The sequence below is a fragment of the Heterodontus francisci genome, chromosome 36 (genome assembly GCF_036365525.1).
Source record: "Heterodontus francisci isolate sHetFra1 chromosome 36, sHetFra1.hap1, whole genome shotgun sequence".
Lineage (NCBI taxonomy): Eukaryota > Metazoa > Chordata > Chondrichthyes > Heterodontiformes > Heterodontidae > Heterodontus > Heterodontus francisci.
Genome location: NC_090406.1, coordinates 40714482 through 40728181, shown reverse-complemented (window position 1 = coordinate 40728181; position 13700 = coordinate 40714482). Strand labels below are relative to the sequence as shown.

The 13700-nt window shown below is 41.2% G+C and overlaps 1 protein-coding gene across 1 annotated transcript in view; it reads left to right on the top strand.

Moving 5' to 3' along the window:
* Positions 1-13700, top strand: part of LOC137351457 (lysine-specific demethylase 4B-like) — a 393540-nt gene that overhangs the window by 237460 nt on the left and 142380 nt on the right. The window contains exons 9-10 of the mRNA XM_068015905.1: positions 1012-1190; positions 13202-13418. Coding sequence (XP_067872006.1) covers positions 1012-1190; positions 13202-13418 — 396 coding nt within the window. The remainder of the gene's footprint in view (positions 1-1011; positions 1191-13201; positions 13419-13700) is intronic.

Here is a 13700-nt window from a genome sequence, read left to right as displayed (position 1 = left end):
ATTTTTCTATGTTTTCTATGTTCCTACTTCTGACTGGTCTGCTATATGTTTCCTCTTCCCCTGTTCCATCGTCAATGGCTTCAACATTCTTCTCTCTGTAATCTGAAATTCTCTTCCCGAATCCCGCTACCATGTTGCAACTCTTTGCTTATTCAATATCTTCATTTAAAACTTATCTTCTTGGTCACCTGTCTTAATTCTTCTCCCTAATCCTGTTCCTCTCCAACCTCCACTTTATGAAGCACTTCAGTGATTTAGAAATGCAAGTTGTTGTTATAAGTAGAAAAAAATAATGTGAATCAAAATCATGATTGATAATCAAGATGATAAACTTGTGTGTGTTGAAGGAAGGACAATCTAAAGAGGAGGTGAGATGCTTCCTTGGAGGGGAATGGAGGAGTAAGAGGTCTAGGAACTGACTGCATACCTGCAACAAATTAGTATGTGATGAAGAGATGATCATTTAAAGATCTAAGAGAAAAATGTAAAGAATAATTAGATGCTGCGTTGTTTTAGACACTGTAATTTGATTGCAGCCGAGCAGAACTTAAAAGCTCACTAACATTTTGCTACTGGATTAACATTGTAGTTGAACCCTGCAACTGACCTGGGCCCATTTGGTGCTGTAAGTTATTAGAAAGTTGAAAAATGTCTACTACTCGAACAACTACTTGGAGCAAAAAGCGAAACAAGTCTTTTGTGATTATACCTACTTACAAGCTAAGTTATGCAGGCAGTGTACGTGGACAAAGTTTCACATGATCTAGCATGAGTAGAAGAAATCTATGTGTACAATAATCACCCAGGGAGTCCATGTTTGCTTTGGTTTTTAGTTATATATAAAGCACAGTTATACTATAACACTATGATCTATTACAGTGACTGAGGATGTTGCCTGCGTATGTTGGCGAATAGCCATTATCATTTTGGAGTCAGATGCTAGCAATGATTTTCAAAAGCTGGTGTGGTTAGCATATTGATGCTAAATTTGCTGCTCCTTTCTCCTCATAGAAATGCTTGTTTTTTCTGGTGAGGAAGATCAAACTGAACCAGAGGCCTGGAAGGCACCACTCACCCACCTTTGGCAAAGTCGATCATACAATTTTTTGGCCGAAAGGAAGTTTAATGCATCAGCTGCACTAACTGAGCCCTACTGTGCAATCTGTACACTCTTCTATCCCTACTACCAGGTAAAGAAAATTTTCTCCTTTCACTCCTACACATTTTTGATCTGAACACTGTTTATTTGGTTGTTACCCATGTTTTATCTTTTAATGCAAGTTGTACCGTCCCACTCAAACATAAAAGCGTCTTGCCAGTTAGCACCTTTGCATTGCATACAAAATCCCTAACGAATGGTGATTGCCGTAATACTTTATGTGCAGCTCCCAAAACATGAACTTAGGCTAGGCCAGGGGAATGTTGCCGCTCTGGTCTCACTATCCAATATCTAGGATAAGGCAAGCATCATTGCTTTAAAATGGAACAGAAGCTCCCATCTGAGCAGAGAATTTCAGTTGTATTTACAGTCAGTGCCAACACAGAGAGGTTTGTCCCCTCTGATGAGCCACATGCTGCCCAACAAAATGGCTTTCCTTGGTTTCCTTTGAACAGTTGCCTACAGAGAAATGGGATTTTAACACAAAATGAAAAGAATAAAGATGAAATGTGGCGCTAATTGTCTTACTGAGTTTCCTTTTGAAAGATAAAAGTTGCACAGTGGCACAAAAAGCATTTATTCACTCAATAAAATTGACATTTCTAAATGCTATTCCAAGAATTGATAAATTATGCAAATTTAAAATCTGTTTAAAATTAGGGTTTAAAATTAACTTGATGTGAGATGAATAAAAAGCAGCCATGTGGAAATCATCCTGTTTATTGGCCAAAATAGGTATTTGTGCAGCTCAGCGATGTAGATGTGCAGAAACTTGATTAGAGAAATCCATTGCATTGAAGAGATTGTGTTTTAATTGTTGTAATTAACCAATTATCCACATCTGTGGAAACCGTCTATGTTTTATAAAGATTGGCACCAAGGGCTGCTTGTTGCATGGGCAAAACAAGACCATGCAGTAGCAAACGAGTTGGAATATGATTCAGCTTCATGAACAGTAAGCAGTAACTCTTAACATGAATCTTGTTTGTAACAAGCAAGATGATTTGATTCACTGCTGATTCTTAATTTGTTATCCTCACACCAGTAAAATGCGAGGAACATAGTATTTTGAACTCGGTAGTTTCAGGAACAATTGAACAAGGAGCTATCAGTTGATGTTGATCTGACCATGGCTTCACACAGTGAGAAAGATGGCAGGACTATATGGAGAGTCTATATTGTTAGCAAGAGAGATGCAAACAGAAATGGCATTGAAGGAAGGAGAGCAGATGAAGCAGTAGAGTTGCTGAAGATGGGGGTAGTGATTGAAGTATCCACTTACCCAATGAGAATTTAGGGAGACATGTATTGGATTTACATTGACGTTTGGGATATGTCTAATGGACAGCGTAAATTCCGTGGGTGCCATCTACTGGTCAAGAATGGTGAATGGCTTGCCAAGATTTACCTTTGTGCACAGATGGCAAGTATTTTAGTGGAAATACAATCCTACAACACTAGTAACAAAATGACACTTGAACAACAAAATGTCAATTTAACAGGACAAGGGTGTGAAATTGTTGATATTTGAAGATTACAGACAAGCCGGTGGAACTATTGAATGTCAAATCAGGCTTCCCTGACCTGCTCTTGTGCTTTTCCTACTGACCAATTTTATGGAGCATAATTTTCAGCACCCTGAAAGCCTGTAGCCCCACACACACCCTCTCAAGTACAGATATTGAGTGGGTAGGGGCACCAAGATAAAAGCAAATTGGAGAAGAATACCATTTTGTAATCAAAAGATGGGATTTTAAAAGTATTTGTCATGATTGATGAGGGATGCTGGTGGTGGGCAGGGGAACATTTTTCTACTTCTATCTCTAAGAATCAGCATCACACAGCCAGGTCAGATGTAATGTAGTTAGATTCAGAGTAAATTCCATATATTCTGCCTTACCAATGTGCCCCTAACCTCAGAAAAACACCCTATGCTGCACCAATTTGTGGCTTTCTATTTCCATCACATGCAATCTTTACAGTGTGTTTGAATGAGATTGCCAGCTTAGTGCTGACTTCTGATAATTAGCTGGCAGGTTTTTGCTGTGGATCTGGGCTTAATGGCAATAAGTTGAGACTGTGCAAACTCATTTTTGCTTAATGTAGTTTATCACAATTGAGAGAGTGAATGTGTGGAGTTCAGGAAGAAAGCATTTTGCAAATGGCTGCAGATTCCTACAGCTTAATACCAAAGTTATTAAACTGTGGAACTGAAAGGGTTAAGGGATGACCTGATCGAGGTTTTCAAGATTATGAAGGATTAATGTAAGGTAAATGGAAATAGATTGTTTTCACTAGTCAGTGAGGCAGTGATGGCAAAGATAATTACAAAGATTTATATGGGCAGTTGTAAAAACGTCATTACGCAGAGGGTTGATAAAATGTGGAATTATGTCACTGTTGTTGAATATAAGCTCAGAAATATATATTTTTTAAGCATCAGGTACTTGCTTGACAAAAGATTATTAAAGGTTATGAGGAATGACGGATTAAACTGTAGCTGGGTGAAAAACACTGAAAGACCTTATGCTTTTCTGTGCTTTAACAGTTAATGAAAAGTTGAATCAATAGATTGGTATTTGATGGTGTTTCCATGACTTTGTATATTTATTTCTTCCATTGGTCTCTGCTTTTCTCCTAGGGCAGCAGCCCTTAGGGTCTCACACAAATTTATTTTTTTATATTTGTTCATGGGATGTGGGCGTCGCTGGCTAGACCAGCATTTATTCCCCAACCCTAATTGCTCTTAGGTGATGGTGAGCTGCCTTCTTGAACTGTTGCAATCCTTTGGGGTGTAGGTACACCAACAGTGCTGTTAGGAAGGGAGTTCCAGAATTTTGACCCAGCGACAGTGAAGGAACGGCAATATAGTTCCAAGTCGGGATGGGAACCCGACTCCAAGTTGGAGGGGAACTTGCAGGTAGTGGTGTTCCCTTGCATCTGCTGCCCTTGTCTTTCTAGGTGGTAGAGTTTGCGAGTTTGGAAGGTGCTGTCGAAGGAGCCTTGGTGAGTTGCTGCAGTGCATCTTGTAGATGGTACACACTGCTGCCACTGTGCGCGATGGTGGAGGGAGTGAATGTTGAAGGTGGTGGATGGGGTCCCAATCAAGCAGGCTGTTTTGTCCTAGATGGTGTCGAACCTCTTGAGTGTTGTTGGAGATGCACTCATCCAGGCAAGTGGAGAGTATTCCATCACTTGTAGTTGGTGGACAGGCATTGGGGCGATAAGGTGAGTTACTCGCCACAGAATTCCTCGCCTCTGACCTGTTCTTGTAGCTACAGCATGTCTAGGGCTGGTCCAGTTCAGATTCTGGCCAATGGTGACCCCCCAGGATGTTGATGGGGGAGGGGGGGAGCTGTTCAGCAATGCTAATGCCATTGAACATCAAGGGGAGATGGTCATTGCCTGGCACTTGGGTGGCACGAATGTTACTTGCCACTTATCAGCCCAAGGTTGGATGTTGTCCAAGTCTTGCTGCATCTGGACATGGACTGCTTCAGTATCTGAGAGGTCGCGAATGGTGCTGAACATTATGCAATCATCAGCGAACATTCCCACTTCTGACCTTCTGATGGAGGGAAGGTCAATGATGAAGCAGCTGAAGATGGTTGGGCCTAGGACTCTACCCTGAGGAACTCCTGCAGTGATGTCCTGGGACTGAGATGATTGACCTCCAACAACCACAACCATCTTCCTTTGCACTAGGTATGACTCCAACCAGTGGAGAGTTTTCCCTGATTCCCATTGACTCCAGTTTTCCTCAGGCTCCTTAATGCCATACTCAGTCAGATGCTGCCTTGATGCCAAGGGCAGTCACTCTCACTTCACCAAATGGCTGTAGACAGTGAAGGTCAGCAGCTATGCTCACCTCTTATCTATGCGAAGCACAATTTTCATTATGACTCACTGGATTGTGATCAGGAGTGGAAACTGCAGTTTTTTTCTTTGCCTACTTATCCTAAGGGAGCTGAGGCCAGTTGTAACAGCCCAAATGCTGGCCAGGTTGAGATCAACTATTTAGACAGGGACCAATAAAGGCACCCTCAAGACTGTGTACCACACAGCAGTGCATTTACCCACTGAGCCATCAAGTGTTTTGTTTTTAAATTTCCACAATTTCTAGGGCATCAACTAGTGAAAAGGTTAGACTGTTGTACTGCAGTCTGCAAGATATAAAACACCAATTATGGTAATTTAAATGTGATTTACTGCTCATCTAACTATGAGAAAATCAGTGATTACATTCAAGTATACTTACGTAGTGATTTCTGTATAAGTATACTTCAGCCCAGCACATCAGTTATCATGAGGATCCTCTCAAGTAACTTCTTATGGGTTGTCTTTGAAAAGCACCAAAGTGATAACATACCAATAGGAGTAGCTATTCAATCCCTCAATATATTCTGCCATTCATTTGGATTACGACTGACCTGTACCTCAAATTCATTTACCTGTGTTTGCTCCATATCCCTTGATACCCTTACTCAACAGAAAATCTGTTGATCCTGCTGTATTAATGTGTAGGGTGACATAAATTAACAGAATGGTAGATAACTGCTTATGAAACATATAACAATGTTTATCATTTTGTCCGTCTAATGCTAATTTGTTTCCAGTAGTGAGTTCACAATTGCAAACATAAGCAAGTTTCTCTCATCAAATTGTTAGTTCATTTCAAGTGAACAGCAAACTCTGCCTATATTATATACCGTGAATTAGATTTAGTACCTGAAAGATGTTGATGGAATTCATCAAACATTCAGTGACTTCTCATATCAAGTATTTTAGAATGCAAGTCCTTTAATTAGTTTGGAGGTATTGAATGCACTTGCGTTTCTTTTCAGAATGTATGAATATTCTACAATCTTCAGACTTCCGTCATCTAATCAATGTTTCCTGATTTACCTTTGTCATACTTTTTATACTTAGTGTGGACCTTGCTCCTTCACACAGGTTTCTTAGTGGGGAAATGAATAAACATACGTCATTTTTTATGTCTGCTACTTTAACACCTGTTAAGCTTTTTCATGTGTGACTGCAAATTTTATTGTTTGATAGAAGTAATTCCAAAAATGCACTTTTTAATTCATTCATGGGTTGTGGGCGTTGCTGGCTAGGTCAGCATTGATTGCCCATCCCGAATTGCCCTTGAGAAGGTGGTGGTGAGCTGCAATCCTTGGGGTGTAGGATGGGAGTTCCAGGATTTTGACCCAGTGGCGCTGAAGTTCCAAGTCAGGATGGTGTGTAGCTTGGAGGGGAACTTGCCGGTGGTGGTGTTCTCATGCATCTGCTGCCCTTGTCCTTCTAGGTGGTAGAGGTCGCGGGTTTGGAAAGTGCTGTCAAAGAAGTCTTGGTTAGCTGCTGCAATGCATCTTGTAGATGGTACACGCTGCTGCCACTGTGTGCCGGTGGTGGAGGGAGTGAATGTTGAAGGTGGTGAATGGATTTATCCTGGATGGGGTCGAGCTGCTTGAATGTTGTTGGAGCTGCACCCATCCAGGCAAGTGGAGAGTATTCCATCACACTCGTGACTTCTGACTTGTAGGTGGTGGGCAAGCATTGAAGAGACAGGAGGTGAGATACTCGCCACAGAATTTTCAGCCTCTGACCTGCTCTTGTAGCCACAGCATTTATGTGGCTTGTACAGTTCAGTTTCTGGTCAATGGTGACCCCCCAGGATGTTGATCGTGGGGAATTCAGCGATGGTAATGCCGTTAAATGTCATGGGGAGATGATTAGATTCTCTCTTGTTGGAGATGGTCATTGCCTGGCACTTGTGTGGCGCGAATGTTACTTGCCACTTATCAGCCCAAGCCTGGATATTGTCCAGGTCTTGCTGCATTTCTACACGGACTGCTTCAGTATCTGAGGAGTCACGAATGGTGCTGAACGTTGTGCAATCCTCAGTGAGCATCTGTGCTTCTGAGCTTCTAATGGAGGGAAGGTCATTGATGAAGCAGCTGAAGATGGTTGGGCCTAGGACAGTACCCTGAGAAACTCCTGCTGTGATGTTCTGGGGCTGAGATGATTGACCTCCAACAACCACAAGCATCTTTCTTTGGGCTAGGTTTGACTCCAACCAGCAAAGAGTTTCCCCCTGATTCCCATTGACACCCGTTTATTGCTGAGCAAGTACCTCCTGGTAAAACTGTCGATGACCCCTTCCATCACTTTGCCAATGATCGAGAATAGACAGATAGGGCGCTAATTGGCCGGGTTGTATTTGTCTGCTTTTTGTGTACAGGAGATACCTGGGCAATTTTCCACATTGCTGGGTAGATGCCAGTGTTGTAACTGTACTGGAACAGCTTGGCTAGGGACGCAGCTAGTTCTGGAGCGCAAGTCTTCAGTATTATTGCGGGAATGTTGTCAGGGCCCATAGCCTTTGCAGTCTCCAGTGCCTTCAGTCGTTTCTTGATATCAAGTGGAGTGAATCGGATTGGCTGAAGACTGGCATCTGTAATGCTGGGGACCTCAGGAGGAGGGCAAGATAGATCATCCACCCGGCATTTCTGGCTGAAGATGGATGCAAGTGCCTAAGCCTTGTCTTTGCACTGATGTGCTGGCCTCCCCGTCATTGAGAATGGGGATATTTTTGGAGCCGCCTCCTCCTGTCAATTGTTTAATTGTCCTCCACCATTCATGACTGGATGTGGCATGCCTGCAGAGCTTTGATCTGATCTGTTGGTTGTGGAATTGCTTAACCCTATCTGTTGCATGCTGCTTCCACTGTTTGGCATGCAAGTAGTCCTGTGTTGTAGCTTCACCAGGCTGACACCTCATTTTTAGGTATGCCTGGTGCTGCTCCAGGAATGCACTCCTGCACTCTTCATTGAACCAGCGTTGGTCCCCCGGCTTGATGGTAATTGTAGAGTGGAGGACATGCTGGACCATGAGGTTACAGATTGTGGTTGAATACAATTCTGCTGCTGCTGATGGCCCACAGCGCCTCCTGGATGCCCAGTTTTGATTTGCCAGATCTGTTTGAAATCGAATGTTGTGGGAGAAGATGTGAGTGTTGCTCACATTGCTAACTTCTCATGTGTTTCTGTCTAGATGGGTGGGGGGGTGGTTTAAACCCTTAATAGATTTTACTTTTCTCTTGAAAGAGAGATTTTCGTGCATTTCTTTTGAATTCCAGGAAATCTGAGTGTCCAACGGACACTGACTACTTGCCGAAGTGGTTCCATGGCAGTGGTTGCCCTCTGGCACATCATGCAGTGTCATTTATTCTTGCACTAACCTCAACAAGAAGCTCATTCAGGTTGTCTGACTGGGAGTTCTGTCTGCATCCCCATGCATTTCCAGTAAGAGTTGCTGTACAGATGATGACTGGCAACCTGTGGGCCGTTGTAGTGCTCCTACATGCAGAACAGTTTAAACAGTCTAACTGAGCACAAACTTAGAATCTTGGCTTCTGTAGCTTAGAAATGGGGACTTCACCCCTTCCGTCCTAGACAAGGCAAACAGTTGCTTTGTTCAAAGCAGAAAATATAAGTCCTGTGGAGTTGTATTTTTGTAAACCAAATTTTAAAAAACAACCATCGTCTTTAATGAATATGGTGCCTTTTGACCGTTTCAAAAAACTGGGATTGGCAGGTTTGCCATGCCTGGTGCTAGATCTATGAGGATGCCAGATTATGAACCTCTTGGTGGACTTACTTTGCAGCACATCTGTTTGTTGGAAAGAACAGATGTTCGAGTGTATTAGGAATTTTGAATGATGTAAAAGTAGAAAGTTAAATAAAGATGAATGTATAAAGCTCAGCAACAGAACAAAACATTAATTAGTTCTGAAGAAGGGTCACTGACCCGAAACGTTAACTCTGCTTCTCTTTCCACAGATGCTGCCAGACCTGCTGAGTGAATCCAGCATTTCTTGTTTTTGTTTCAGATTTCCAGCATCCGCAGTATTTTGCTTTTATTAATTAGTCACTGCTTGACAAACACGTACTTTTAATACCAACCTGATGCACATTGTCTGTTACTGGGCATTTCAGAGAATCTTTCTGAAAGGCTGTTAACTCCTTAATTCTTCAATCAGCAAGATATGGCAGTGAGCTTATCAAGTTATTCATTTTGCAAACTCTGGGACTTCTGGTTTTACTTCCTAGTTCCTATAGGTACAGTTGGTTTTGAAATATTGCTGATCATAGCAAAGGATTAACAATTACCGGTATTTTTAACCTACTTTTCAAATGGATAAATGCCAAGGGAGTAGTTGCTAGTGCGTATGTGATTGTTTCATAGTCAGCTACCTGAACTGTTGAAAACACCCAAACGTGCAACTGCAAATTTTAACTTTAAACTTGAAGAATTTTAGACAAGAGTGAGAGGCAAGTGGTTATAAGCTCTGTCCCCAGTGTTGCAAACACTGATGTGATGAATTATGATTCTCTCAGAAAATGCTGCAAATACATAGCGGGTCTGATGAATGGTCTCCACGCAAAAAACTGAACTCCCTTGTCTCTTTTCAGATGCTGAGAATCCTGCATTTAATTTCTAACATTTACAGTTTTTCTTATCTTTGTGGATTATTATCTACAATTCAGTTTTGCTTGCAAACTACAGTATTGGTATCAATACACTAATTAATTCTAGTCACAGCACTGAGTGCCTCTTGTATCTGAGCTGTGTTCTTAGCAATTCTTTGACTTTAATGTGTGGGTGCCTCACTACCAGAATTCTTACTGGAAAAGAATTATAATATATGTCCATAACATTTTTAATCTGCAGATATTCAAAAACACAAAAGGGCAAGCTTTTTATACAGTATGTATACTATTACATCACAGAGAGCTGGCTTGGAGGAGTTACTGAGCCCAGTTGGCTGAGGGAGCTGAATTAGCATAGACATTTGAAATTACAAAAAAAAAGCACTGAAGCACCTTCTATTAATGACTTTCATGATAATTTAGTCTTGTTTAATAACTCTTCCAATCTAGTCTCCAGATGTCATGAGCATTCAATGCTGAAACAAAAATTATTTTTTTTAACTGGATGTTAAAATTGGTTCTAATTTACTTTTAATTTGAATATTTCAGTGTTACAGCCTAGTTTTGATTTAGTCACAACCAAACACTTAATCTGATGTCATGCACACTTCTGTCACTGGCCTTGAAGATGCTTGTTGCTGTGCTGCAGCTATACTCAGTGCGGGGAGGCCTTAGTATGTGAAGGATTAGTGGCAAATTACAATGAAGAGAATAACTTTTTTGTCCTTGAAAACTATTGATCCATCTCCAACTTTCATTTCCTAGACCACTGTCCTTGAACCTCTCACAAAGACCGCCTTCATCCAGCCTCTGTTACGATGCCCATCTCCGCCTCAACCTCAGCCCATCTGCTGCTGAAACCCTCAGCCTAGCCTTTGGCACTTCTAGACTCGATTATTTTAACGCTGTCCTCCCCTCTCTAAACCTCTGCTCACCCAAAACTCTGTTTCTCTTATTGTCTGCTGTACCAAGTGCAATTCGCTTTTCACCTTCCTCTTCACTGACCCACATTAGCTCCTGGTTCCTGGTACTTCTGATTTAATATTCTAATTCTCGTGTTTAAAAAAAACCTGCTGACCTTGACTCTCCCTGTCTGTAATGCCCTCCAGTGCTCTTGTTCACCCTGACCTCTCAATTCCTCTGTTCTCACCATGTGCACATCACCCCATCCCTTTCACCTACCCTGGTGAGAGCCTTCAACTGGCTGTGCCCCATGCTCTAGAATTTATTTTCAAAAGCCCTTCCTTTCTCCACCTCCCTCTCCTCCTTTTAAGGCCTTCCTTGAAACCCACCTCCAACCAAACATTTGGTCATCTCATCTAATTGCTCCATGTTCGACTCAGCATCCAGCTTTTGCCTTGTGCCTCTGCAAAGTGCCTTGGAATATTTTACTACAGTAAAGGAACTGTGTAAATTTAAATTGCTTTTAAGTAGTCCCATCAGAAGAAAGGTTATTCAAACCAGCAAACTGTTACCAGTGAGTAAATGATGGAAGACAAATACATTTTCTGACGGAAGAGAGATGTCTTAAAAGGAAAAGTGGTGCTTGAAAGGAAAATGGGATCAAATGTAGGACAGTTAATAAATCTGACTTTCTAAAGTCTGCTTATTTTCTGGAGTTTATGGCTACCTCCTTTTTGATTTATTTTGTAAATGGAAGTTGTGATATCCACACACGAGTCCTTCTATAATTGATGAAAGAACATATTGTGCCCATGTAACATCCACAACAAACTTTTGATTAAAGTGAGATTGATTTTGAATTGAATTTTGTTCTACATTACCAAAAGGCATACAGAGTTTGACACCTTCAAATAATTGAAAATGATCTTTAAATCTGTTCATATAATGTTGACACGATAAAATCTAATTGAAGAGGAGAGAGGCAAGACAAATGAAATATTTTCAGAGTATTTTGTGTGATTGCATTAAGTACATTGAAAATATAGTTTTCTGGTTTACAGCAACTAGTACTGAATCACTTGGAACTGAGAGAGAAAGAATTGGATAGAGAGTGGGCAAGTGGTACATTATCTTTGCAGTGAAAAGCCAACCCAATAATTGTGTCAAGAAAGGGTAACTTCGATGTGGCTTACTCACCTCTTCTCCATTAAAAACTTTTCAGTTAAAAAATATTTAATTCCTTGACTTGACAACTGTGTCAGCAATGCAGGAGCAAATAAATGGCAGGGCTTGCTGTAAGAACTGGTGAGTTGGACATGCTCAATCCCAGATTTCACCACCAGCAATGCTGGAGCAACATGGCTGGCTGTCCTGTACAATAGCATGAGCAGAACGGCAGCATTGAATTACTGGCATTTAAGCCTGACTGCTGTGTAAGGCATGCAAGACCTCTTTCGCTGCACCGCAAAATTACATGTCCCTCCAAAGAGTGCACACACAGTACAAGCAGAGCAACCTCACACACTGCTTCTCTTGCCTTTGTAACTGTCTCCTAGTCAGACATTTTGTCAGATGTAATATCATCCATTGCCACACAAGTTCAAATGCTGAGTTATCCATCATTCATTACAACAAGCCCTGGGCTACGGGAACTTCCATTTTTCAGATTTTTCTATGCTCACACCCGCTACTGGGTTCAATCTTCTGTGTCCTTGATCTTTGGCTGCTTCTGAGTGTATTTTTTAAATATAGGCACATACAATCCAGAATCGTAACTTATTTCTATGTCATCCATTTTTGCCAAAGAAAGAAATACTTGTATTTTCATGATATTTTATCACATAGTTGAAATATCTCAAAGCTTCACGCCCCAAACTACTTTTGGAGTGCAGTTGGTATTTAAGCAAATGTGTCTGCCATTCTGAGCCAGCAACATCTCACAATAGCCATGAGATGAGCAAATCAATAATTTTTTTTAAAATATTGGTTGAGGGAGAAACTTTGGTCAGGACAGGAGGAGAACTCCTTGCTCCTCTTCCAGTTATGCACTGGGGAAAAGGGACCTTGATTTAACGTCTCACCTGTAGACAGTGCCGCCAACATGCAATACGATTTTAGCGCTACACTGGAATGTCAGCCTAGATTATTAGCTACGGTCCTGGATATTACAGGAAAGAAAATGTGTAATATTAAGTGATAATGTTACTGTACTCTTAAAAGAGCAGTAAGTTGCAAATAAATAGCTCCTATGAAGGACCATAATGTTATAAATGGTGGAGAAAGAGGATGAGTTCAATATTGACTGTTGTCCGGAGGATTTGTGGTGAAGTATTCATTTTTGTAACCAGACAGTAGAATAGGTCAGATACAGTTGGTAGATGAATTGTGTTCCATGCATTTTATTATGTCCCTGGGCAGCTGTCGCTTACCTATTCCTGCCGGACAGCTCTGAGAGCAACAGCGCAGGACGTGGACAATTTGTTCTGCTCTGTTGGCCTCTGAGTTCACTCGCTGAATGTTTTCCCCTCGCGTCGAAAAATCTTAAATGTAGTTGTAAGTCAGCTGCTCAGGATTATAATTGCAAAATTATTATATCACAAATTTCCTGATTTTTTTTTTTAAAGAAGTTCTTTCTTTTTTAAAGCCTGAAAGAGATACTGCTCAAGACATTTCCATAGCTGAAGGAAGTTCCTGGACAGTGGTTGCCAAAGTTGGGCAAAAGACAAAGCCAATCATCCCAGAAATGTGTTTCACATCAGGTGGAGAAAACACAGAGCCTTTACCCACAAACTCGTACATCGGTGATGATGGGACCAGCTTGCTCATTTCCTGTGCAAAATGCTGTCTTCAGGTCCATGCTAGTAAGTAGCTCACAGCTCAAGAAAATACAGATGTACGGGCCGTCATTTCCTGTCTTGAAAAATGTGCAATTTGTGTTAATCTGTGCCACAAAGGGCATGGCACTGACTAGATGTTTTCCAAGTGAATATTCTGTTTGAATATTAAAATGCTGAAATGAAAATTTGAATACATTAAGAACATATGAAAAGCTGAGTGATTAGAAGGCCACTAAAGCTAACTTCATCCAGAGCCCAAATTATTCTGTCATGGACTTCCCTTCAACATCACCTTCTACAGGGTGT